The sequence below is a fragment of the Eptesicus fuscus genome, chromosome 3, assembly GCF_027574615.1.
Source record: "Eptesicus fuscus isolate TK198812 chromosome 3, DD_ASM_mEF_20220401, whole genome shotgun sequence".
NCBI classification, from domain to species: Eukaryota; Metazoa; Chordata; class Mammalia; order Chiroptera; family Vespertilionidae; genus Eptesicus; species Eptesicus fuscus.
Genome location: NC_072475.1, coordinates 67,047,577 through 67,075,067, shown reverse-complemented (window position 1 = coordinate 67,075,067; position 27,491 = coordinate 67,047,577). Strand labels below are relative to the sequence as shown.

The 27,491-nt window shown below is 37.3% G+C and overlaps 1 protein-coding gene across 2 annotated transcripts in view; it reads right to left on the bottom strand.

Annotated features, from left to right (window-relative positions):
• BTLA (B and T lymphocyte associated) overlaps window positions 1–23,064 on the bottom strand; it is a 29,399-nt gene extending 6,335 nt beyond the window's left edge. For both annotated transcript variants that reach the window (XM_054711972.1, XM_028153288.2), the window contains exons 1-3: window positions 22,977–23,064; window positions 7,031–7,354; window positions 190–225 (exon numbers count right to left, since the gene is read on the bottom strand). In XM_054711972.1, the coding sequence (XP_054567947.1) occupies window positions 190–225; window positions 7,031–7,354; window positions 22,977–23,064 (448 nt within the window). The remainder of the gene's footprint in view (window positions 1–189; window positions 226–7,030; window positions 7,355–22,976) is intronic.
• Between the last annotated feature and the right edge of the window lie 4,427 nt (window positions 23,065–27,491).

Below are 27,491 nucleotides of genomic sequence, written 5' to 3'. Positions count from 1 at the left end.
TATTCATGCTGCAGCTGCAGACACAGCTGTCTGGGAGAAGGGTGTGAATAGGAATAAAAACAAAGGTTCCCACAACAGATAACCTAATACAAACAAATCCATTCAATTAAGAAGATCCAACTTTTATTATTTCTGCAGCCATCAAACAATCTAGTTCCCTTCATTTTATTTAACTAGATTGATACTTACTTATTAGAGGGTGTCCTGAATTATTTTGAGTCCATTCTGAAAGAGAAAAACAAGGTAAGTTTTGAGTTTGGTTATGAAAAAGAATGCGGGTGTATATCAGGTATGTCTAAAATCAGGGCTAGTATCTGAGATGACTCCTGCATTTGCACAATAACAGAGAATCCAATAATCCAGAAAAAGGCAGTTTGTGTAATTTGTGAGTAACTCTGAGATCATAGACACAAAGGAAATTACTGGGTGGATTTTGAGGCTCAAAGAAAGACTGAGTAAATATGTAACAACCTTCATCCGTCTGCTCTGACTTCCTCTTCCTCATTCCTTAAGAATAAGGACACAATACAGCCTGTATGACATCTTCTGATACCGAGAATAACAACGCCGTACACACACGCAGCAGGTGTTCCAAGTGAGTGTGGAAAGCCATGAGGAAAGAACGCTTTTGATGACACGTTGAGCACTCATTCTCAAACAAAGATAGTCCCTCTCACTTGCTGCCTACTCATACCACCCGTGCTTTTCTGCTAAGACAATGATCACTTTTCTTTGCAAACTTCCTCATCGGGAATTGAGCAAGGGCAGATTGGGAAGGATGGAGTTGCAGGCCATTGTATGTTCCAGTGACTGTTCCCCAGTTCTGTCAACTTTCCCTTTGGGACTTTGCTCTGCAACGTGCATTGGTTCATTCTGGAAGAATAGTTCCCAACAATGTCCAAGCCCCTGCTTTTCTTCATCCCTGTTATCACATAGACCAATTCTTAACTTGAACATAAAAAGCAAGTGAGAATCAATAAATCAACAAGCAATAATGTTGGCGAGGATGTGGAAAAAAAGGGAACCCTTGTGCACTCTTGGTGGGAATGCAAATTGGTGCAGCCACTGTGGAAAGCAGTATGGAGTTACCTCCAAAAATTATGACCCAGCTTCCACTTCTGGGAATATATCCAAAGAAACACAAAACACTAATTCAAAAGAATATATGCACCCCTATGTTTATTGCAGTGTCATTTGCCTATATAATTTTATTAACCACTGTCATCGCAATAACTTAAACAAATTTTTAAAAAGCAAACAGGAATCAGATACAAAAATAGAAAAATTTCCAATATCCCCTAAGAAAGATATTTCAAAGGAAGAAAAGGAAATATTTTTTTCATAACACATCCAAAATGTATTTACAAAAAGCATGATTCTTAAATATAATTTCAAAGTATAGTTTTCTCCTCATCTTGTACTTAGTTCACTGAATACTTCCAGGTATAGAAGAAAAGGAATTTTTCCTTGACCCTTTCCTGTTGTTTGCTTTTATAACTTCATGAAAGGAAAATTCCACTCAGTTAAAAGCCAGTTATTGAGTAATTTATTTGACTTTTCGAGGTAGCAGAGGTGACCCCAAGAATTATGACACAGTTCCTGCTTCCCAGGACAGTATAATCCTTGATGGGATAAAAGATATAGCCACCCATTATTTTAGTACCAGGGATGTGTGATAATTGAGAGGCACAGAGCTTCAATAGCATAAAAGTGGCTAGAAAAAAGAAACCACTCCCTCAAGGATGAACATGAAAGTTTTCATTAAGAACTTGGGAAGTAAGCTGGTCTTGACAGGAGAGGAGAATTTGATAGATGGAGGCAGATGCCTGGGGGTCACAAGAGTGGTGACAGCGGCATTGGAAGGACCGTGGTGAAGATACGGCAATGGCAAGTAGGGCTGTTAGGCTGGAGTTGAGAGTTTCTTGATGGAATCCAGAAACAACCCAGAAAGATAGGTGCGGATGGACTGTGGAAAGCTTTGAATGCTGGTGAACAGCCTTAAACCCAATGTTATAAGTGTTGGGGATGTTCTGCAGGAGGCACAATAAAAGATTGGGATTATGACCAAAGTTTATTAAAAAAAATTAAGTGTATTGGGAAGATTTTAGGCTGAAATGGACAAAAATTGGAAAACACTGAAGACGAGGAGGTCATACAATAAACTGAAATCATTTAGGAGGAAGATAATGAAAATCTGAGAGGATCGTAGAAGCTGTAGGAGGCTACACACGGGAGAGTGGAAGGTTGTTGATAGACAAAGATAGAAGGCCAAAGCAAAGTCCTGGGGAATTCCCAATGGGGGTCAGGACTATTAATTAACAGAGTGATAATAATATAAATGAGACTGGCTCAGTGGTTTAGCATTGACCCAGGAACCAAGAGGTCATTGGTTGGATTTGGGTCAGGGCACATGCCCGGGTTGTGGACTTCATCTCCAGTACAGGGCGTACAGGAGGCAGCCAATTGACAATGTTTCTCTCTTGACAATGCTTCCATCTCTCTATACCTCTCTCTTCTTATCGCTTTAAAAAATCAATAAAAATAGTTTTTTTTAAAAAAAATAAAGGAAATGAAAAGAAAGGAAGGAGAATAGGAAATGAGGAGAGTAGAAGTCTTCAAAGAGAAATTTAAAAGGCCTTTAATGTCTCCTACTTAGCTCTTAGACCACTTCATCCTTCATATTCTTTGTCCCAATCTGATCCTAATAATAATAATCACATCCCCTCAGGGCACAGGGTATAAGAGGGGCTGCTGCTTCCCTTTTCCTCTGAAGTTAAGCTCCCTCCTCCACAGGAGAGACAGATTATTATAGAGACAGATTATTAACCCTAATTTTAGCTTTGACTTGATTCCCTAGAACAGGCACTTTACCATCTGTACAACCATCTGGAGTGGTCAAGGAAAGACCCAAATATGGGAGAGACATTTGGCTAAATTCCTCTCTCTTATACAGAAGTGGATTGGTCTCACAAGGAAAGACTAAATTGCACAAGAATACTCTGTTCCAAAAGAGGTGGACTTGATGTCACTATATTTAATTTTCTTATATATTACATTAATATACATTATATAAATTATCTAGTAGTGCTTATTTTATATTTAACAGTATAATTAATATCATCCAGGAAGTAACATATTTGCAAGTTTTTCTTTTTGTTGTTGTTAATCTTCACCCAAGGCTGTTTTTTTCCATTGACATTTTAGAGAGAGTGGAAGAGAAAGAGAGAGAGAGAGAGAGAGAGAGAGAGAGAGAGAGAGAGAGAGAGAGAGAGAAACATCAATTGGCTGCAACCCAGGTATGTGCCTTTGACCAGAATTGAACCTATGACTCTGGGCTGATGCTCTAACCACTGAGTACACTGGCTAGGACAAGTTTTTGTTTGTTTTTTGTTTTGTTTTGTTTTTGAGAGAGAGTGGAAGGGAAGGGAAGAGACAGAGAAAGAAACATCAATATGAGAGAGACACATCAATTGGTTGCCTCCTGCACGCACCCTGCTGGAGCTGGGATCGAGGCTGCAACCAGGGTACATGCCCTTGACCAGAATCAAACCCAGGACCCTTCAGTCCGAGGAGCAACGCTCCAGTCACTGATCCAAACCAGCTAGAGCAAGTTTTGCTTAGTTTTAGCATTTATTTTGCCAGTTTAAAAAAATATATTACTTCTTTAAAATTTTAGTATTTTATCTTATTATGTGAATTAATAGTACAGTTCTCTCCAGAAAGCATTAATTCCATACATCCTCAATATGGGCTTCTCCAGGTTATTAAAGGCATTTTTTTTCACTTACCATAGATTATGTTTTTTAATTCATTTACAAAGTAATCTTTATTGAGCCATCCACTATGTGCCAGACACTATGCATCCCATCTATTTGTAGAGAACCAAAGATGTTTGAGACCAGTGCACAGATGGTTATAGGCAACTATCATTGAGTTTGACCCCAAATTTGCAAAAGTAGAGTCTCAGGGTTGCAGCTAGCACCAAAATATTGTACATTTCCTTATTGGCCTGCTTTAAAAATTTTTTAAGTGATTAAAAAATTTTTAATTGGAATTTAAGTAGATTCCTTCATTGGACCACTTTAAGGGAATTTAAAGATTGACTCCAAAATGTGTGTATAAAGAAATAAATTAATTAAACACACACACAAAATGTAAGCAGTTAAGTGAATGACATCCTTTGAAGTAACTGTATGAGACTACATGTAGATTTCAGACATGCTACTATTATACCACATCTTTTAAATTTTTATCTTTTGCAATAATCTTCAAGGTCAATTTATGGCTACAAAAGAAACTCCATCTCATTTCTTATAATAAAGGGAGATCTTCTTTGATCCAAATATATTTTATGTGGTAATGTAGAAATTACTATTTTAATCGTTTAAAGTATACAATTCAGTGTTATTAAACTATTCACAATGTTTATTGACTGCAATCATCACCACTATCAAATTTTAGAACATTTGCGTCACCCAAAAAGAAACCTCATACCCATTAAATTGTCATTCCCTATTCTCCCTTTCTCCCAGTGCCTGGCACATCATTAATCACTTTCTAGTCTATGGATTTACCTATTCTGGGTAGTTCATATAAACAGAATCATACAATATGTGATCTTTTGTATCTGGCTTCTGTTACCTAACATAATGTTTTTGAGGTTCATCTGTGTTGTAGAATGTATTAGTGCATTATTATTTTTTATGGCTGAATAATATTCTGTTATATGATTTACCACATTTCCTTTATTCATTTATCAGTTGATAGACATTTGGGTTGTTTTGATTTTTTTGGCTGTTGTGAATAGTGCTACTATAAACATTCACGTACAAGTTTATGTGTGGACATATATTTCTGTTTGACTTGGGTATTTACGAAACAATGGAATTGTTGGGTCTGTGGCAACTATGTTTAACATTGTGAAGATCTGCCAGACTGTTTTCCAAAGCAGCTGCACCATTTTACATTCCCACTGGCAATGTATAAGGGTTTCGATTTGTCCACATCCTTGCCAGCATTTATTTTTCTTTAAAAAAATCTAGTCATTCCAGTAGTTGTAAATGGTATCATCATAATATTGATTTGCATTTCTCTGTTGATGACTGACACTGAGAATTTTTTCATGTGTTTATTGGCCATTTACATATCTTCCTTGAAGAAATATATATTCAAATGATTTGCCCATTTTATTTATTTATTTATTTATAAGTATATTTTTATTGATTTCACAGTGGAAGGAAGAGGGAGAGAATGATGTGAGAGAATCATTGATTGGCTGCCTCCAGCACACCCCCTACTGGGGATAGAGCCCCCAACCCAGGCATGTGTCCTTGACCAGAATCAAACCTGGGAACTGTCAATCCAAAGACCAATATATCCACTGAGTGAAACTGGCTAGGGCTGCCTATTTTATTTTTATTGATTGCTTTTCTATTTGTGAAGTTGTAAGTATTCTTTATATATTCTGGGCACAAGTTCCTTATCAAATATGTGATTTGCAAATAGAGTCTCACATTCTATATGTTGTCTTTTCACTCACTTGAGAGTGTCTTTTGATGTAGAAAGTTTTTTTAATTTGATGAAATACAAGTTACGTATTTTTATTTTGTTGCTTATGCTTTTGATATCATATTTCAGAAATCATTGACAAATCCAAGATCATGTTGAGCCCTCCAACACGGTTCTTCTTTTTCAAGATTTTTTTGGCTATTCTGGGCTCATTGGAATTCTGTATAACTTTTACAATCAGTTTTTCCATTTCTGCAAATAAAAGGTTGTTGGGATTTTGGTGGGGATTGCATTGAATCTGTAAATCACTCTGGGAACTATTGCCATCTTAAAAATATTAAATCTTCCAATCCGTAACACAGGATGTCTTTGTATTTATTTATACCTTCTTTAAGCTACCAGTATGTTTTATTCAGTGTATAAGTCTTGTACCTTCTAGGGTAAGTTTATTCTTTTTTATACTATTCTAAGTGGAATTTTTTCTTAATTTCTTTTTCAGATTGCTAGTTCATTGCTAGAGGATAAAAATACTACTATTTTTCTGTTGAGAATATAACTTTGTTGAATTCATTTATTAGCTCTAGTGGTTTTTGAGGATTTTAAAGGATTTTCTCTATATAATATCATGTCATCTGTGAAAAGATATTTTTACTTCTTCCTTTGCAATTTGGATGGTGTTGTTTTTTCTTGCCTAGTTGCTATGGCCAGAAATTCCAGTTCAGTGTTAAATAGAAGCATACATCCTTGTCTTATTCTTCTTCTTAGGGGAAAAGCTTTATCTTTCACCAGTAAATATGATATTAGTTGTGAGAGTTTTATAAACCAAATGTTTTTTTACTGTCTCCCAATCCTCTTTTTTATTTTCCATGTTTCATTCAGTTTAGTTTTGCCCAATTTAATGTCAACCTGTCTCTTCTCTGTAGTTTGAGCCTATTGAGATCCTCTGGAGAGACTCTGTGGAGACAGCTAAATCTATAACTATTCTTAAAACTTATCAGGGAGTCAAGTTATTTGTGTGCTGTTTGCCCTCTGTTCAAACATGAACTATTAACATAAATTCAAGGATTTATTAATAAATGTATAATTTCCTGACCACTACAAACATATCTTCAAGGAATTATTATCAGTAAAAGTCAAGACAGAAATACGGAAGAAAAAATACAAGAAAAAGTAAACAAGGATAGGGAATAGAAAACTGTCTACTAATATTGGTATCCACTTTGAAATTTCTCCCACATTTTAGAGATTTACTTTTGGACTTACCAAATAAATTTTATTCTTCCTTAAGGCAAAACAATAAATTTTATTTTATTTTTCTACTCTTCTCTAATTCACTCACCCCAAAACACACATATACCTACACACACATGTGTGCATAGATGTTACAGTCTATGAGGTGTAGCACCATTCTAGTGTTTTATATAAGTTCAGTGTCTAACACAGTTACTTAAGAATCTGGGTTCTTCTTTTCCTTGAAACATAATGAGAAAAATATTAGATAGTCTCATTGTCTAGAACTCACCTATCACATTAATAGCTATTGAGTGACTTTCAATGAGTCCAGATGAAACATTCAAAGAACAGCGGTATGATCCATTGTCACTAGCCAATGCTTGATCAAAATGTAGAATAAAAACGAAAATATTCTTTCTGTTTTCCCATTTCATGTGTTCCCGATGGCTAGCCTCCAGAGGCAAACACTGTTTTTCTTTCAACTTGCACCAGGTCACGTTAGGTCTGTTAGCGCAGTATACCACAGGACATTCCAGTTGAAATGGATTCCCTGCAAAGACGTTCTGCATTGACTTACTCTTAACACGAAGTTGTGCTCTGCATGGTTTTTCTCCTGAAAGATGAAAACAAAATTAAAATCAAATCTGTCCTGGAAGAACCAGATCTTTGCCACTTCAACAGTTTCTGCCAAAGATTTCTCAAGCACCATGCTATAATTTTTTGAGATAACATTTTCCAGTAATTAACCCTCACTTGCAGAGTGCCTGGCACATGATAAGCACGTAATAAATGTTTCTTGAAAAAAAAAAAAAATAAAATAAATTATTTCCTCAATTATTCAATAATTTCCTAAATTTCCAAAATATTTTTATTATAAAAGTATATTTTCTTTTATTGTTACTTATTTTTATTATTATATACCTTCTTTAATAGGAAGCAAATAATAACAGCATTTTTTGGTCAATTACTTATTATATTCCAGGGGCTGTTTAAAACACATAAGTATTTTAACTCATTTACTTCTTACAACAAAAACAATATACATCAGAAATTTTCAATTGGCGTGCTGCGTTAGGTACACTGGTGTGCCACAAGAATTTTTAAAACATGCAATACCTATTTAGTCGGAAGCATTGACCTCTTTTCCCTTAGGTTGTCCAAAAAAATGCTGACAGCCAACACAACATTAGCCATCTGCTGTGAATGAACCAAAATTACAGTATACCTATTTTTTGTCAAATCAGCAAAAAATATATTTTAGATGTGCCACAGAATTTTAGTAGTTTATGTGTACCATGAGATGAAAAATGTTGAAAATCACTGATGTATGGTATTATGGCCCCACATTCCCCATACTGCTCTACCTAGCATAATTTTTCACTTTTTTTCTATACCCTTGGCAGCATGGTATAAAAATATGCTCTTTTTCAGCTATTTTCTAACACCTGATAAATCTGTCACCATTGTAGAGAACATCTGGGAAAGGCCCCTGAGCTGATTGTCTTCTGAATCCAGTCGCACCTGGCAGAGCCATGCCCTGGAAACATACCTTGCCAGAGGCAAGTGTGTTGTCAGTCTGACCTTTAGCTCAGGCACCAGGGGGTGGATTTCATTATCTCAATCCAGCCAGGCATCAGGATCAAACACAATTATCCGGGCCCACCCAGAAGTGATGATTACAAAGAAGCCACAAGTATACACATCTTTTCTTTAGCTTAAACTTTAGTAAAACTTCCTGGTATCTTATTGTATAAAATAAATTCACTGTATCAGCTCTGGGTCCCTGTCTCTCCATCAGAGGACAGCTGTCCCACCCAGTCCCAGCTTTCCCTACTGTCTTTGTGTCTGTTTTTCATTTTCTCAATCCCCCATCGCCCCTACTCAGGACTCCTGTCTACTCTCTAGCTGTGCTGGACACAGAAAAGAGAGAAATATTTATACACCATAATTTCTGCTCACATATAATCAATCCTTGCTCAGAATAAGTATTACCTGATTGAGTTTTCAGGAATCAGATTGAGACAAGAGACCTGTAAATAACTTTTAGAACCTCTGAATATTTATAATTAGGGTGCCCCAAAAATATGTATACACATTTTAACAGCTGATAACTCACTTAATTTTGAAAATGAACTGTATGTTAATAAACACTGACTTTATAATCATTCAAAGTGTGTATACATTTTTGGGGAACACCCTGTATTTATAACTGCTCTGAGATCTCAAATAAGTGCACAATAAGGCTTCCCAATTCAGTTGCTTCCAAAAATTCAGAATAAAAATGAAAGCAAACTAAAAGTGAAGTTATGAGAATGAGGTTTTCAAAAAATTGAAGAGAAAGGGTAAGATAATTTACCAAAAGGAAGTACCGACCTGGATGTGGTTAAACTTATGACAAAAAAGCAAGGAGGCAGAGGCAGAAAGACCAAGTGAAATCTTTGTTTCCAGAAGTCCAATGCTCCCCCTAAAGTTAATAGTTCTCTCAGCCTCCTAAGTTCCCTTTTCATTTACGTGGATAAGTCAATCATAGTTTATGGAGCCTGTAACTCTGTGCCAGCATTGTGCAAAACGACATGATCGTTATAGACAGAGGCCTTCTTTTTTCAAAAAATTTCTTTTTTTAATCCTCATTGAAGGATTTTTTAAAATTATTATTATTGATTTTAGAGAGAAGGGACAGAGAGAGAGAGAGAGAAGAGAGAGAGAGAGAGAGAGAGAGAGAGAGAGAGAGAGAGAGAGAGAGAAACATCCATTGGTTGCTTCCCGTATGTACCCGGACCCGTGATTAAACCTGAAACCTAGGTATGTGCCCTGATCAGGAATAGAAACCAAAAGCTATTGGTGTAGGGGATGACACCCCAACCAACTGAGCCACCCAGCAAGAGTGACAAAGACTTTCTTCCCTCAAGAAACTTACCATTCCATTTGTGAGACAAGATTAATTAACAACAGAGTATCTTTTCTGAAATAATTTTACGATCTACCACTCTTTTTTCTTCAAGCTCACCTGGGCTGAAAGGAGGTCTCAGAGGGATCTCTTAGAAATAAATAAGACATGGTATCTGTCAGCATGGGGCTTGCCTTCCAGTGGAAAATAAAAACACTTGACCAGTGGGAGAACAAAACAACAAACTTTGCGTGGGTGTGCAGCAGATTCACTTCTGCTGGGGCTATTGGAACAAGGCTTATGGAAAGGTTGTGTTTGAGCTGAACCTTATGAGGTGAACGAGGAGCTCTTTGATATTAGAGCACTGAGTGGGCATGGGAGGTCATGGAAGGGGCAAAGGCAGAGAGGGCAGGGATCTCATGGCAGATTGATGAACTGATATGCACTTGGGTCATGGTTTTCTGAAACAGTGACATGAAGACCTATAGCTGCTTCAGAATAAATGGAATAGCATTAGGTGGGAGAAGTTTACATTTTGCTTATCAAACATGAGAAAATACAGAGCTTGATTCTTTTGAGATACTTATAAAGGTCATGGAGATAGCTAAAAATTAGAATATTCATTTGAACATGGTTGTTCAAATGCTAAAACATTGTGTGATATTGAGAGAGCCACCCAGTCTCCCTGGCATTCCATTTCTTTAAAATTAAAATAAAAGGATTGGATGGCAAAAAGAAGAAAATTATCACTTACCACCTTCTCCCACACAAAAATACATACACAACTTCACCTCCCTCAGTGTGTGACTGGCACTACAAAATTGCTTGTAAGACTCACTTTCTGTTATATTACATTTAGCCATCAAGCTGTCACCCAATGCTAGTAGTACAGTTGATCATCCCTTGTAGTTTCAGCGTTCTCTGACTATATGCTTGGGAGGAGTGTACAGAATGGAGAAGAGAGCAAGCTGACCACATTGCTGGCTTGCAATGGGATTATGGGAACACTTCTGCAGTTCCTGCATATTCTTATCAGCAGAATGGGGATCATTGACTGCACATTGTCTAGCATGAGAATTTTTCTTGAATGGAGGAATGAATAGATAAATGCAGGCTTGCCATACGCTCTAAAAGTCATCAAGAATACTCTTCTTTGTACAAAGAAGGTATTATATTCCCCATGTCTCCGGAAAAAAAACTAATGTTTGTAGTGCAGGAATGATGCACTGAGCTCAATGGCACCATTTTAATTTTCCAGCTGACAAGTATATTGACATTTCTTTGCTGCTTGTCTTGAATTGTGCGTATCCCTCTTATGACACTCAGGACATCCAAACCTGTCCCCAATGAGTTTGTCTTGTCAAAACAAAACATTTTCTGAAGAGAGATGAAGATCACATTTGCTTTTGGCTGGGGTTTATAGGCCAATGTTAGTTATGGTTGTTCCTGCTATTATTGCACCTGTTGTTTTTCTCAAACATTCACATTTAATGGTAGGAAGTTCTCAATGCTAAAAATAATTTAAATACATGCAGTAAAAGGATGAAATCTCAACCAACATTTCCAAGTCTTTATAGGTTTAGGAAGCTTCTCATTTTAAAAATTCTTATGGAGGCTAGAAGGGGTAAATAGGAGGAAAGGAGGGCATATGTAATATTTTCAACAATAAAGATTTAATTTTTAAAAATTCTCATGGAAACAACTGTTGTATTATCACAATGTGTATAGCCCAGGACTAGGCTGTACCTGGCATATTTGATGCTCAGAGAACATTTTTAACAATCCCTCTTCTATATGGAAACATATTCTCAGAAATAATTGTGAAATGAAACAAATAAAATGAAAAGAAAAGACACATAGCCAGTGAATAATTTTTACTGAACTTTGTATATATAACCATGCAAATTAAAAGATATTTGAAAAGTAATGTTAAAATTCAAGAAAGTAAAAATGTACTTAATAATTTTATATCTACCTAGTATGAACTTTAATTCTTTAGTTATAGCCTGATATATTAGTTTATATAAATAATTTTCTAGTAACTAATAAGTGAATTATATTAAAAACTGAAATGCTAAAAAAGATAAAATGTAGGTAATTACTAAATATAAAGTTTTTTTTCTTGACTCATTTTTTAATTTAAAAATATTTAACACTTTAAAGAGAAGAATATATTTCAATTGTAAAGATATTAATCAATCAAACATTTCATGTATGAATGCACTTTAGTTCATACATGAAATTATACTTCATAGTCTGTACAGTTTTACTGTTTCAAATTTTAAATGAATAAATATTCAAAATGGTTGCATAGAATGAAAGAAATAAAACCTCTCACATTCTGTCTCTTTGTCTCTATAATCACTGTGGTATTATTGTGTTTTTAAAATCTACTGTTTAAATGCAGGAATGTGGAAAACCACAGGGACTGGACTTACACACTGTGCCTGGAGCATTATGAATTTACTCTTGAAATGTAGTTGAATTTGTATATGTCCAGGGCCAACTTTATAACTGGGAAGTTCTCTGAGTTAATTTTCTTTTTTTAATTATTAAAAAATTATCTTTATTGTTGAGAGTATTACAGATGACCCCGTTTTAACCCCACTACCACCCTCTACCTAGTTCCTGCCCCACCTCAGGCCTTCACCACATTATTATTTGCATAGAATGTAATGGTTATCAAAGAGGAAGTACTAAAAATATGCTAATTTGAAGCTTTCATACATATTATTAAAACTCAGCAGTAACCATAGTAATTATTTAGAACTTTAAACCAAAGTTATTTTTAAGAGGAGGAATATTCTACCCTGATGCTATTTAGAATTGCTGGGACATGGTGATAATTAAAAATAGACCAACTTTTATTTGTTTTTAAATTCTGTACAGACAATGTACCCCTTACTGCCCACACCAGGAGGGTGAATATCCCATTGTTCATGTGATAGTTTACTTAGTAATGTGAATGTTTCTAGTGCAAAGGGGATGCAGAAAGAAGCTTGCATTGCTCCTTAATTTTCCCATTAGATTTTTCTTTGATTATCTTTTTTTTAATATATTTTATTGATTTTTTTTACAGAGAGGAACGGAGAGGGATAGAGAGTCAGAAACATCAATGTGAGAGAAACATCAATCAGCTGCCTCCTGCACACTCCCCACTCGGTATGTGTCCACAACCAAGGTACATGCCCTTGACCAGAATCGAACCTGGGGCCCTTGAGTCCGCAGGCTGATGCTCTATCCACTGAGCCAAACCGGTCAGGTGATTATCTTGATTATACAGTCTCTCAGAGCTTTCAAATCTCAAAGAGGGAGAGAGCCCTTGTGGCTGGATCAATCAAGAAAGGCTTCAAGGAGGAGATTGAACTCCCTCCAGCCCCATACTCCATCCTGGGGCAAATCTGGTCTTCCTCCCATTATCATAGCATAATACCATCATCTATGTAGCAGCATGGGAGTCATCTTGATATCTTTTACCTTTACTGTTCCATTCTATCAGTCCCCAAGTAACTTGATTCAGCATGGAAAATTTGTTTTCATGCCACTACTTTAATTTGTGTCTTATTATGCTCCATGTGGGTTATTGTCACAGCTTACCAACTAATCTTCTACATCCCAAACTTGGCCTTGCTCCCCTCCCCCTACTTCAATCCATTCTCCACATTACTGATAGTTTGCATTCTTAAAATGAAAGTCCAATCATATGACGTTTTGCCTAAAACCCTCCAGAGACTCTTTAATACTTGCAGGGACATGTTCAGATGTCAACAAATGCAAGGGGCTCGGCCCTCCCAGCAGCCCCTGCTGCCTTGCGGCCCCGCCTCCCACCCACTGGTGGTTCTGGAAGGTCGTTCTGCTGTCTGGTCTAATTAGCATATTAGCTCTTTATTATATAGTATATGTATTTATACATCTGTCTTCCTATCTGCTCTACAACCTTTTTGGTGGGATGGTACCTGCCTCTACCCAGGAGATGGCCTTAGAAAAGGTACAAAAGTGAGATGGCATGATATACCCTGAGACTTAACAGAGACAGCTTCATGGAGAGAAAAATCTGACCACAACTCTGACTAATGCTCTCTGTGTACTAAGGACACAGAGCGGACACAGAGCAGACACAGCTGAACTCCCTTAGAGAGGCCAGTCAAAGGCATTGAGGTGGAGGATGTATGCACCTCAACGTGCCCTGCAGTGGTTAAGCTTTAACCACTAAAGAAAAACTAGACCTCATGAGTATGCAGTGTGGAAAGACCTGATTTATGTTGACCCAGGTTGATATTCAAAATATTTAATAAGTGACCACTCTGTGGTCATCCAGATACCCACATCAACCAATCAGGAAGGCATGCCAGCCCCAAACAACTGCCTGGTCCAGTACCTCCCAGCTGAGCAAGTGTAGCTGCAGGTATAAATGCCATCAGGAGCCAAAAAGGATAGATAATTTGTGAAACTTAGCTCTTTTAAAAAAAAGTTTGTAATTAAAATCTTATATGAAATAAAAAATTTTCTTATTTTTAAAGTCCATATGCCTTGATTATTATTGTGAGGAAAATTCCAACCAAGCTTTCCATTGGAAAAAATTATTTTCATTGGAAAAATTCTTACATATTTATGGAAAGTTCAAAGTGATTATATTCACTGAAAGAAAGGAGCACCTGTAATAAATGCAGAATGTCTGACTGGAGCTAAGACAACATTAGAGTTGAACATAAAAAATGTAAACACACAATTTTTGAAAAACTGAAATGATTATGTAGGGTATAATATGCTAATTTTCTGTGACATAAACTAGGATTTTAGCTTCTTTCAGAAGATACTATGATAGATCACCAACTAACCAACTTCAGATACATGGTAGGAAGGATATGGAAAGATAATTCTTCAGCCTCAGGAGGAAAATAGGTCTTCAGAGGATGCAGGTGGGCTGATCTGCTTACCTTTAGAGGATTGGAGTTTGGATAAGAGAGGAGCTATGATGACTACCAGGGAAGAGAAACCAGTGCTGCTTCCCTTATAGATTGGTGTGAATTTAGTGATCCCTTGAGGCAGTGGCTTGAGCGTAGCCAAGGCCGATCCATGTACAGCAAGGCCATTCCATGTACATGCAGCCATGTAATCATCCATCAAAGATCCTGGAAGAGCATCCACCTGGACAGTCCCAGGGAATTACATGGACAGCATCAGAAAGCCCATTGGGCATTCTTCCCCTCATAAACTAGCTGCCATTGACTCACAAAATCAGAAATGTGGTGACATGAGATGAGGCTGAGGAGTTCCACCTCATACAGAACCACTAATATTATGTTGTATTGTGTAATGTTGATTAAACTTATTACTTTAACTCTGTGGTAAACAAACCCACTCCATAAATCAGATATTGCAAGAAATGCTGGAAATACCTGGGGAAATTTGAATAAGAAAGATGCACACATACATATGTCAAAATCAGGGTTTCTATTGTAAAGAGTGATGATTGTTAGTTTAAGAAAATTCTATAAATTAATCTTAAGGAGTATAATAAAAACTGACTGAGTCTCAGCCCTTATTGTAAGATGGAAGATATTCACCCACATCTACCTGAGAAACACATAATGTAACGTAGATAAAAGACATAGAACTATTATGCAATAATAGTTTAAATTTTTCTTTTCTGTGCATATTGTCTGATACTATTCTTTTGAGAGAAGTAGGCATCTCTTCCCAGTCTAAACACATACACTGAGAGAGAGAGAGAGAGAGAGAGAGACAGAGAGAGAGAGAGACAGAGAGAGAGAGACAGAGAGAGAGAGAGAGAGAGAGAGAGAGAGAGACAGAGAGAGAGGACAGAGAGACTTACATAATATGAAGTGTTTTTTTTTGCTAAAATGGAACTGGAAATAATTAACTTCACACCAAGAATACACATGGTGTAATTCCATATTTATTCTCTTTATTTAAAAGACCATGAAACAAGAAAATTAAGAGAACTGTCATAGTCATCTTTTATTATTATTTCCTCTTTAAAACCTTCTTTTAGGTTTGCTTTATAAGGTATTTATTTAGCATATTTTGAAGCAATTTTTTTTCTAGAGATAGAGTTTCTCATCTTGTGATATAACTACTTGAGGAAAATGTGAAGGCTATCTTTTCAATGTAGTTGTATTGAGCAATTTAAGACCAAGCCATGTATCTCTTGGCTTTACCTAGTTTGTAATTATTCTGAAGTTGTTTTGTTTTGAAACAGTCATTCTAGTATAGCTTTGCCTAAAAGTTAGCAAAGTGCCCTAGCTGGTTTTGCTCAGTGGATAGAGAATCGGCTTGCAGACTGAAGGGTCCCAGACTGAAGGATTCCAGTCAAGGGCAGATGCCTGGGTTACGGGCTCGATTCCCAATCTGGGGCGTGCTGGAGGCAGCCGATCAATGATTCTTATCATTGATGTTTCTATCTCTCCCTCTCCTTTCCTCTCTGAAATCAATTTAAAAAAAGTTAGCAAAGTTACAAAGTACCTGTGCCATGTCTCTTTTGAGATATTAAAGAATAGGACAAGCAGAGAGCTTTAGTGATCATTAGGTCAGATAGCTCATGGATGGTTTGTCACTTTGGGAGCTCACCTCCAGAATCACTGCTTTGCATTCATTGCCACTAGCCCACAAGCACATTGCATCTCACATTATCTGAGTGCTGTAGATTCATCCTAGATCCTCCAAATAGAAGAAACAGGGATATGACTAATTTTTTTTGAGTTCTTATTATGTCTTATGCACTATTAGGTGCTATATGTGTATGTGTGTGCACGCACGCGTGTGTGTGTGAGTGTGTGTGTGGGTGTGAGTGTGTGTGTGTGTGTGTGTGTGTATATGTGTGTTGTTTCATTGATCCTCACAACAATTTTATGAGGTAGTTACTATTTTTATCTTTATTTTAAGTTTTGGAAACGAAGTGTTAGAGAAACTAACAGGTCAAGATAACTACTTGGTAGGAGGCAGAGCCAGGACCAGAACTTGAACCCAGGGCCAACTAACTCTAAAGTACAAGCTTTTTTCTTGCAGGGGGATAGTTGTGAAAGTCAATGAGAACATATAGGAAGGGTCCTTAGGACTCTGCTTGCTCTTAATAAACAATAAATGCCAGGTATTACATATTTTGAATAAAATTAATGTGGAGAGGTTGAGTTATTGTTCAAGGTCACAAGGCATGTAGGTAGCAGAGAGAAGACGGAAACCCAGATCTGCTTCGAGTGCCTCTGCTCTGAATAGTTTTTCCCAACTGCTTTCATAGGAATCAGCAGTGATGTATAAAAATGGGTTTACTCACCAGGCAAACAAATATAATACAGAAAAGGCAGTATATCCCAGAGAAAAATGTTCTTTTATCTGAGAGATGAAATCCTACAGAAATACACTAACCAGCAAGGCCGGCCTTGGTCAAGTAACAAATACTTGCCTTTGAGTACTTTTCCAAGTATTTCCCTACCAGGTAACAAATGTCCCCTTGTGATTCTACCCTACTGGCACCGTGTTTGCCTCCCCAGGACAGAGGATTCAGAGTCATGCCCACCCTATATGACAAGTTTGAGTATCTCGTGGAAAGTTTGTTGGCCAATGTGTAATTATCTCTCTGGCGTAGCAAAATGTTTTAGCCAATACCATGAGACCTAAAAAAACAATGTTTTATGTTGTCAATTTAGAGACTAGCTCTGGCCTGGGAAAGGCACTAATTGCCTGACATAGGTGGGCCTGTCTTTCAGAGGTGATAGGCCCTTCACCTTGGTCATAGTGACTTCAGGAAGAAAAGCAGGGCAGAAAAAGCTAAGAGAATATCTTAGAAGCTGGAGATAGCAGCATCAAAGAAAGTCTTCAGCATTTTATCAGAAATAATAAATTTCATAAAAGATAACATTAGGTACTAAACTTATGAACCTTGGTCATGAAGAACATTTTGTGAATTTGACCCCAAAAGCTAGGGAAGTAAAGAAAAATAAATAAATGGTTGGGAATATATCAAACTAAAAGGCTTCTGCACAACAAAAAACAAAACAAAAAGACATCCAACTGAATGGGAGATAATATTTACAAGTGACAAGGGGTTAATATTCAAAATATATAAAAAACACATACAGTGCGGCTGGTGTGGCTCAGTGGTTGAGCATCGGCCTATGAACCAGGAGGTCACAGTTCGATTCTGGTCAAGGGCACATGCCCAGGTTGTGGGCTCGACCTCCAGTGTGGGGCTTGCAGGAGGCAGCCAGTTGATGATTCTCTCTCATCATTGATGTTTCTATCTCTCTCCCTCTCTCTTCCTCTCTGAAATCTATAAAAATATATTTTAAAAAAAAAAGCACATACAACTCAGCACCAAACAAACAATCCAATTTAAAAATGGGCAAAGAACCTGAACAGACACCTCCCCAAAGAAGACATACAAATGACCAACAGATATATGAAAAAAAATGTTCAACCTCACTAATGATTAGGGAAATGTAAATCAAACCTACAATGAGATACCACCTCACATCTGTTAGAATGGCTATTATCATCAAGGCACGTAATAACAAGTGTTGGAGAGATTTTGTAGTAAAAGGAAACCTCATTTGCTGGGAATGTCGATTGGTACAGCCACTATGAAAAACAGTATGGCAGTTCTTTAAAAAATTAAGAATAGAGTTACCCAGCAATCCCACTCCTAGGTATCTACCCCCCAAAAAACTTCAGAACTTTTATTTGCAAAAATATATGCACCCCTATGTTCATTGCAACATTATTCACAGTGGCCAAGACATGGAGACAACCAAAGTGTGTTTCAATAGAGGATTGGATAAAGTAGTATGGAATATTACTCAGCCATAAAAACACGAACCTTGAGATTATTATACTAAACAAAACAAGTGAGTCAGAAAAATATAAAAACCATATAATTTCACTTATATGTGGGATATAAAATTGAAACTATTTGACACAGGCAACAGTATGGTGGTTACCAGAGGGAAGGGGATTGGGGCTAGTAGAGGTAAAGGGGGCCACAGAAGGTGATTTGACTTTGGGTGGTGGGCACACAATGTAATATACAGATCATGTATTATAGAGATGTGTACATAAAACCTATATGATCTTATTCAATATCACCCCAAAAATTTAGTTAAAAAAAGAAACCAACATGGGTACCGGTATTTTTAAATATTGCCTTCAGTGATAGAATGGTTAAGTGTGGTGCTCAGAATAAGTTTAGGTTTATGTGTTATCAGAAAGACACAGGGAAAGTTCATTTTCACTTCTTTCCCAGATACTTCCTGGGCTTCCTAATACAATCTGCTACACTGAGATTCACTGGCATTTTCAAAGCCCTGGAAGATACTTAACAATATCTATGTGGGCAGAAACTGCCAATTGTCCTCTCCCCCCAAAAAAAAATATTAATTATCCTCTTCTAATATCAGAGAAGTAAGTGAAATGGAGCCATGACCATCCAGCTAGAACCTAAATGCCCCAACCTTCCTTATAGCCACTTCTGGACAATGGATTGTTTGTGATATATTCAAATTCCAGGTTGTACTCATAAGATAAATGTGGCTATCAGGAAGGAGGCGGGGAGTTATGGAGCTCTACCAGCTAAACCTGGTGTTTCCCTACTACTGGCCAAGATGGCGCCTCTAACACTGTCTGCCCTGTGTTCAAAGTGAACCTCAAAATGTACATATTTACATTCTGAGCAAACTAAAATGATACCCCTGCTTGTGTACACACAGAAACATGCATGTAAGTAATTTCTTCTATGGGATAAACACAGAAGTAAGAATCCATGAGAGGATACCATAAAGGTGGATAATACCGAGCTTATTTTAAGGTAAGAGAATGGAGAATATTAGAAAAGTGAAGCAAATTGCTTATGATACAATGTGATGACAGAATATAACGCAAATCTCATGACTCCCAAATTCTATTATCATTTCTTGGTGACTGGGGATGATAGCAGGTAATGATATCAACAGTTACTTGACTTTGATGACTTTGTCACCCCAAATAGGTTAATATCATTATTGTCCCCATTGTTTAGATGAGGAAAGAGAACCAGGGAGATTATAGTCACAGAACCAGTGAATGGCAGAGATGGGATAGTAATCCAGTCCTAGCTCTAGAGTCCCACCACTGCCTCTCCAAAGAACAAAGCAAAAAGTTGATTTCAGTTTTAGACCTGATTACAGATACCTGTGAACATTTTCTTTCAACAACTCTGAACTCTCAGTAAAGGTGACATTCACAAATAATAGAAAGTAAGTAGGAGAGTCCCAGTGAAGCAAGACAAACAGCACTTGACTTCAACCTTACAATAGAGGAAATTTTGATAGTGGGAGAGAGGAAGCAACACTTAATTAAAGCGCTTTTCAGTGTTTGGAAAGTCTCTTCAAGGCTGTAATCAGCAGAGGGGTTAACCTATTCACACCTTAATTCAGGAAATCCTGCAGCTGCAGAAAGTACTCCTAGGCATTTACGTCCAAGGTAGCCATATTTAGTGGCAGGCATTCATATAATAACAATACACAGGCATTTGGCAGAAGGCAGAGCTCCACCTCCTGTGCCCATTGCAATAGGAACAAATAAATACGGTCTTAGAAATAAGCCTGATGAAGACCCTGAAACTTCAAGGAATGAGAAACACACGCAGAGCACTTTCTGCCCTAATGTTTCTGCTCTGACCTAACATTATGGCCAGTTCACGGTGAAGCAACACCATCTTTGTGGGTGGGAGGTGGAGTGTGGATCCATGGTTCATACCGAAGTATCACAGCACAGGCTAAAGAGGACACAGGCAAGACCCAAAGGAGACTTGGCCATAACCACTGTGTTCTCAAAGGAGTCAAACTATGAGTGTTCTCTGCTACTAGACCAGATTAGGATTTTTTTTTTTTCTCACAATAAGCCGTGATCAAGCAAAGATTTCCTACAGCCTTCATTCAGGATCTTATATAGTGCCAAGGGGTGTAGCCAGACATTAACTGCAGTGCTTCTGCCTGCTTGAAGGGGGAATCCTAGGTAGACCCTCAACTGAACAAGTGGCCCAGGGCCTCACAGCTGGAGCTGCTCACGGGCAATGAGGCAGGTGACTGACAGGGGCTTCTGCACTGCAGCCTAGTCCCTGCCAGCGTGTTCTGCCCATGTACTTTTCATCGGAATAGAAATTCTACGCCAGGTACCGAGGGGCAGAGTGCCCCCCTGATGCATTTTTGAGAAACACTTAAGCATGCATGATTTCATTATAGAGAAGGTATTTTATAGTGAATGTTACATTTTTCACAACCGTATTCTCAGTGCAGCCTGATTCCTGGGAAGAGGCACACCCATCTCACATTGCATTGAAGTGGAGGATGAAAAATATATTTTTAAGTTATTTTTAAACACTTTGAAACTGTGCCAGTAGTAAAGAATTCCGTGATTAACTAAATCACAGGAAATCTCCAAGCTCTAAAGGTTGTGTGATTTTTAAAAAATAGCCATAAGCTCTGTCTGGGAGAGCAAATCTCGCCAAACATTCCCTTATCTCAACCTGTGTCCTAATTTAATGCAAGAAATGCTGTAATCCATCAACAGTTGTGTAAGATACTTGGCCAGGACTTTATCCAAGGCTTTCCCTTTCATTTTCCAAAGAATTCGGTTCACGATGTGGGCCAAATATATTCATTTTATTTTAGCTTTAAAAACTCAACTATTTTAAATAATAATGTTAAAACTTGCTGCCCATTTAACTGAATTCTGTGGGGGTTTCTTGTGAAAAGAATATTAGCAAAAATGCCATTAATATTTAGCAAGCTTCTATTGTGTGCACTTGTTGTGCCAGTTACTTTATCCATATTACTGCATAGGTAGTGTCCACAATAGGCCCACAATTTAGGTACAATTATTATCTCTATTTTACAAAGGAGGAGACTAAGGATAAGAGAAGATAAGAAACTTAACCAAAGGCACACAGTAAGTGGCAAAGCCAGTAAATTAACCCCATTCTAACACTCAAGTTCTTTTTTGTAAGCATGTTGGGAGGGGGAATAGAACTTGTAGCCCAATCCCAGTCTGATACAGCACTAAAAATTCTTTTTATTTCATTTTACAGGGAATTGTATATATATTCTTCAAATTGGTATAAATTACTTTTAATAATATTTATGATAGTTGGCTCCAGTTGTAGCTATGTGATTGAAGGCATCTTATGGAAAGTGCAAAGTCCAGTCATCCAACTAAACCCCCTTGTCAACGTAATACCAAATATACACACATAAAAATATACAATCATGAAAATACTTAGATGACTAAAGGGAAGTTTTATTTTGCTCCTGGAGACAAATTCCAAATCACCCCATTCCAGAGTTGTAGATGCCATTTTATAGGTTTTAAAACTGGAAAGAGTATATGTGCTTGTGGGTATTATAAAGTAGGATATTTGAAACCAGACCTGAGAAAAATCTAAAACCGCTACTAGCTATTTATAGCCCTTCCCCCTTTATAATGTGTCAAAGTTAGGGAGCAAGTGAACTCACATAAAATCTTTGCAAAAGTGGCCAAACATCATTTATGCAGAACCCATGCTGTTTTCTATGTCAAATGACACCCGAGTCAGAACCATTTTCTTAGACTCAATGACAGAATGCTACAATCCTATCTTTCTCAGCATTTTCTCAATCAGTATTCTCCAGGCACACACTCCATGGAAGCAAGTAGTATGATTTTATTTAGCAACATTATTCCAGAGTGGCCATGGAGTGAGGTATCCGATACCTTTCCTACCCAACCGAGTAATACAACACTCACTCTGCCAAGCTTCGGTTTGGAAAGAACAAGCCATTCACCATCAGTATGACATTCAGAGCCATTTTGCTAGTAGTAGTGCTAAATTTGTCCCTAACTATTTATAACATCTACCCAATTCCTTTTCTTACTATTAGAACATGTTTTTAAGAAAATCCGCCAAAGTGACTTGAATACCATGTTCTAATGTGGTTAATGTCCTAGACAGTGGTCGGCAAACTCATTAGACAACAGAGCCAAATATCAACAGTACAACGATTGAAATTTCTTTTGAGAGCCAAATTTTTTAAACTTAAACTTCTTCTAACGCCACTTCTTCAAAATAGTCTCGCCCAGGCCGTGGTATTTTGTGGAAGAGCCACACTCAAGGGGCCAAAGAGCCGCATGTGGCTTGCGAGCCACAGTTTGCCGACCACGGTCCTAGAATGTCTTCAGTGAGCAAATCTAACTACTTCGTTTTATCTACCATTGTCTTCCATATAAACGCCACATCCTAATAAGATCAGCAAGGAAAAACATTACCTCCAACATGCACCCTGAGGAAAAAAAATAATAATAATCTAAGTAGGTGTTTTACCGTCGATACTCCAGATGCCCAGAGGTGCGATTAAGAAGAGGACCCAAAACAATCTCCCAATTCCAAGCATGGCAGGCAATATCTTCATTTCCTGTGCCCATCGGGAGCAAAATCTTCTGAAGTAGAAGGCTTTCCTTCCTCCCCTGAGCTCTTCAGGGTTGGATCAGGTTCACTACCTCAGCGACATCTGTGACATACAGAGAGAGGATGTAGGTACAGACACTAGGAAGAGCTTGAGTAGTTTGAGAAGCAAAATGAACAGAAAGAGTACGTGGTATCCTGTGGTTTTTGCTTCTTGTCACATTGGGTGTTCACTTTCAAATGCTCTGATCTGCAAAGCAGCTCAGTCCCTAACTTCTCCTTCTACTTATCACCCTTTGTGTCCCACATTGAAGTTTTTCTCAATCAAATTTCAATGAAATGAACAAACTCTAAAGAAATCTATATTGTTGCAATGTTAGGTTGAGACTTTAATGAAATCAAGGTCAAGAAATTCATGGTAAAAAGTACCTGTGGTAAGTGTCTTATTTTCCCCCTTTTCATAGCATGTGATTATGAAACTTCTTTTATGTAAAAGATTTTAGATTTTTCTTCCCAAACATCATGTCATGGTAAAATAAGAACGCTTATTGTCATTAAACCAATGTAGGTTTGCTTGAGGTTATGGAGAAAATGAGTGGCAGGAAGCACTTCCTCAACAGGTGAGGGAAGGGCAACTGTCTTTAATCTGTAGATAAATATCAATGGAACAAGATCATCGTTAGTATTAACTACATGTTCTCTCCAAATAATAAGGTTTTGAGCTAAATGACATCTTGAATACCAATTAAAGGAAACTTTCATTTTCAACATTCTTCATGTGGTTATTGTCTGGATTAAATAGAATTGAAACAATAAGGGAATGAATGGAAAAGTTCAAGATCAGATAGCTCAGGGTGGATGTGGGACTGTTTGCTCCAAGGCCACTTCTAATAATTAGCTTCTAATTATAAGAGTTCATTAAATTCACCCACTTGAGATTCCAAATGAGAAATCTGTATTTGTGACATCTCTGGTCATTGACAGAAGTTGGTTTTGTGAGTCTTTCTCTCAGAGTCTGGCAATTTTCTTCCAAGGCCCAATTTCAATGGTTTTAAGTGCATAAGGTTAAAAAAAAAAAAAACAGTTTTCATGTACTTACTGATCCAAATAAACTATTGTGCACAGGTTGGAGGCACAAAGATGAATGAATCACAGTTCCTGATTTTATTTTATTTTGTCACAGTTCCTGATTTTAAGGAGCTCAGTAATCAGTACTGTAATTTTCTCATATGAACCTTTAGTGTTGAAACTTAGGTATTCATGCATTTCAACCACCACAGTGTAACCCACAGCAATTATATATAACTTCTTAGAGCTTCCAATATTTACCCAGTAAACACCCTGTGAAATATTCATGCAGCATTTACACAGCTCTCCATGCTCAAGGTGGAGTGCAAACTGTCTATGGCAGCTGAGACAAGGCTCATTATCCCTTTAAAATGGCCCCAGGAGTCAAAAGCCATGAACCATAAACCACGGATCTCAGGATATTGTCACAAACTGGAGAGCAGTTATATAAACTTTGTTTATCTCGGAACAAAAACTTTATGATTCACTATTTAAAGTTTTTCTTTACATAAAAAGCCTATGCTAATTAGGTAGAATTTGTAAAAAATACATTTGCAATATGTATTTTTAAAATATATCTATTTTGTTACTTTTGTCAGCATGATGGCCCTTTATCCTTCCATAGCTGGAGTCCCAAGAGCTCCACTGGAGACAGAGCCCGCCCTCAGAATCAGACTTCTTGTTTCATTTTAGTAAAGAAGAGTTCAAAGAAGCCTGTCTCACAAGCCAATTTTGCTTTACATTTATATCTCCTCTAGTAATTAAACTTCAATCTTGACCCTTGTCTTATTATAATCATGTATTGTTTGATCATAAAATTATACATTTATTTAAATGTGCAAATTTAAAGAATTTACTACAATCTTAAAGGTCATTGCATTGTATTTAAAAACCAGTTTAAAACTATCTTCAATTTTATGATGAAAGACAAAAGGCAAAATAGAATCTGGCATCTTCAAATTCATTTTGCAGACATTGTAGGCACTACTTGGAAGGCAAATTCTTTAGTTCATTTACAGACTCGCTTGCTTTCATGAATTGTGAAACAGCTATACTTTCTCCAATACTTTTACACCAGGGTGATCAGAGACCAGCAATCACAAAGCAAGATGCAGAGTCCTGGCTTATTAATACAGGGCTTCCTGGTATCCATCTTGTCCAAATGAAAGCCCATCTTTGGTTCAAGATTTTAAGCCAATTTTTAAAATTTTGCCACTGACATTAGACATCAGCCCATAGGGATGAATCCTGGATCTGAATTTTTATCACCCCCCAAAAATTGTATAGCTTTTACCATAAATGTAGCCCAGTATTTAAAATGTTTCCCATTCTCTGGTGTCAGTGGTTTCTGTATATAACTGTATTTTAGAATGAGCCTGGACACTTTAATAAACTGGGTTTGATTCCAGGATCTCATCCACATCCATTGAACGTAAATCTCACAGGATTAAGGCCAAATATACCTATTTTAAAGAAATCTCCTAAGGTGATTCTGATTCAGTTGGTTTGAGTAGACATTTGGAAACCAATTATGAACTGGTGAGGTGCATAGACTTTTGCATCACAAAAGACTTGATATCAAATCTTTGTCACTTACTAGCTATAGAATCTTTCATAGATTTCCCAGATTCTTGGAATCTCAGTAGTCACAGAAATGTACCACTCAGATTCCCCTTCAGGACAGATTTGCTCTTAGCTTTGGAGAATGCATTCAGCAGACAGCTTCCAGGTGTAAACTTCTTCGGGGTGTACTCAATTAAGACTCACCTTGTCCAAGGTCATGCTTTCCCATGACAGCCTTCATCCAGCAATGGAGCTAGGAAAGTATATAAAGGGCTGGCCATCTCAGCCTTACATGGGATGTGAACGGGTAGTACTTGACCCAGAGCTCCTGGTTGAGTCAGCCAAGGTTACATTAGGCCTATATCACGGTTTGATTTCTTCCTCTTCTCCCTTCCTTTCAGAGGTATTGATCCCTAATCTATTTCAATGTCTGCTTTTAGGGCACCAAATGTGCTCCACATCTCAATTTTCTATTCTCCACATCTCAATTTTCCTGAACACAGATGGTGACAATATCTGTTACATTGGTTAACTGGGGTAATGTATGAAAAGTGCTTAGTAAATTGCATCTATAATTATTCCTGGGTTTTCATTTGGCCAAGATGGATACCAGGAAACCCTGTATTAATAAGCCAAAAATAATGATGGGAGAACAAGTTAAAATGTCTATTTGCTAATGGGAGTCATTGTTGCATAGAGATAGAGACTCCGAAGTAAGTGGCATAACAAAGCTTTGATTAGTAGAGAAATGTAGCAGACTATGTGTTACCTAAATTCCAGAAGATTCACAAGGATGAATCTGTCATGCAGGAAAGCCTCAGAAGTATAGGGTATAAATAATAAGAGGCCTGAAGACAAGAAGTCTAACAAAGGGCCCCGCCATTGCAACTGTCCCTCATGCAAAGAGCTCTAACCTTCCAAAAGACTGGAAGGAGTTCAAACAGTTGTGCAGTCACAGCAAGACTGGAGGAATGAACAGGTAATCAAGGCAAGGACCACTTACTGAATCTGGAATATGGAAAAGGATCACAATCATTGGCACCACACCTGAGTTGGGTAAGGATGCTGATTTGATATTAAGATCCTCCCCTTGACTCCTAAGATATCCCTTTGGTGAGAGGATTGATACCATACTGTAAAGTGGATAGGGTTGATCCAAAAAGACGGTATAAAATACCCTCAGTTGCAAAAGTTAGAAGATTGAAGATGCTTTGGGGGGAAAAGTTGACCTGCCTGATGTTTCTGTTGTGCTTCAGTCTTTCTCTGACTGGCTTATTTCTCTTAGCGTAATATTCTCTAGATCCATCCATGCTGTTGCAAATGGTAAGAGTTCTTTCTTTTTTATTGCTGCATAGTATTCCACTGTGTAAATGTACCACAGCTTTTTTTATCCACTCATCTGCTGATGGGCACTTAAGGCTGTTTCCAAATTGTAGCTAATGTAAATTGTGCTGCTGTGAACATAGGGGTGCGTATATTCTTTCTGATGAGTATTTCAGGTTTCTTAGGATATATTCATAGAAATGGGATGACTGGATCAAATGGGGGTTCCCTTTTTAATTTTTTGAGGAAACTCCATACTGTTTTCCACTCTCTTGCAATAAAAAATGTATATCAGAGAACACCCAAGAATGCCCTTCTCTTACTTACCTATTGGCAGACTTGAAGAGTACTGTAGTTCTATCATTTCGTAGATGTGAAAACTTAGATAAGTTCCTTAACTTTCCCCCCAGTGATAAAGCAGATTTATTTTTACTTATAGATCACAGTAAAAAACAAAACAAAACATTAATTTATCAGAGT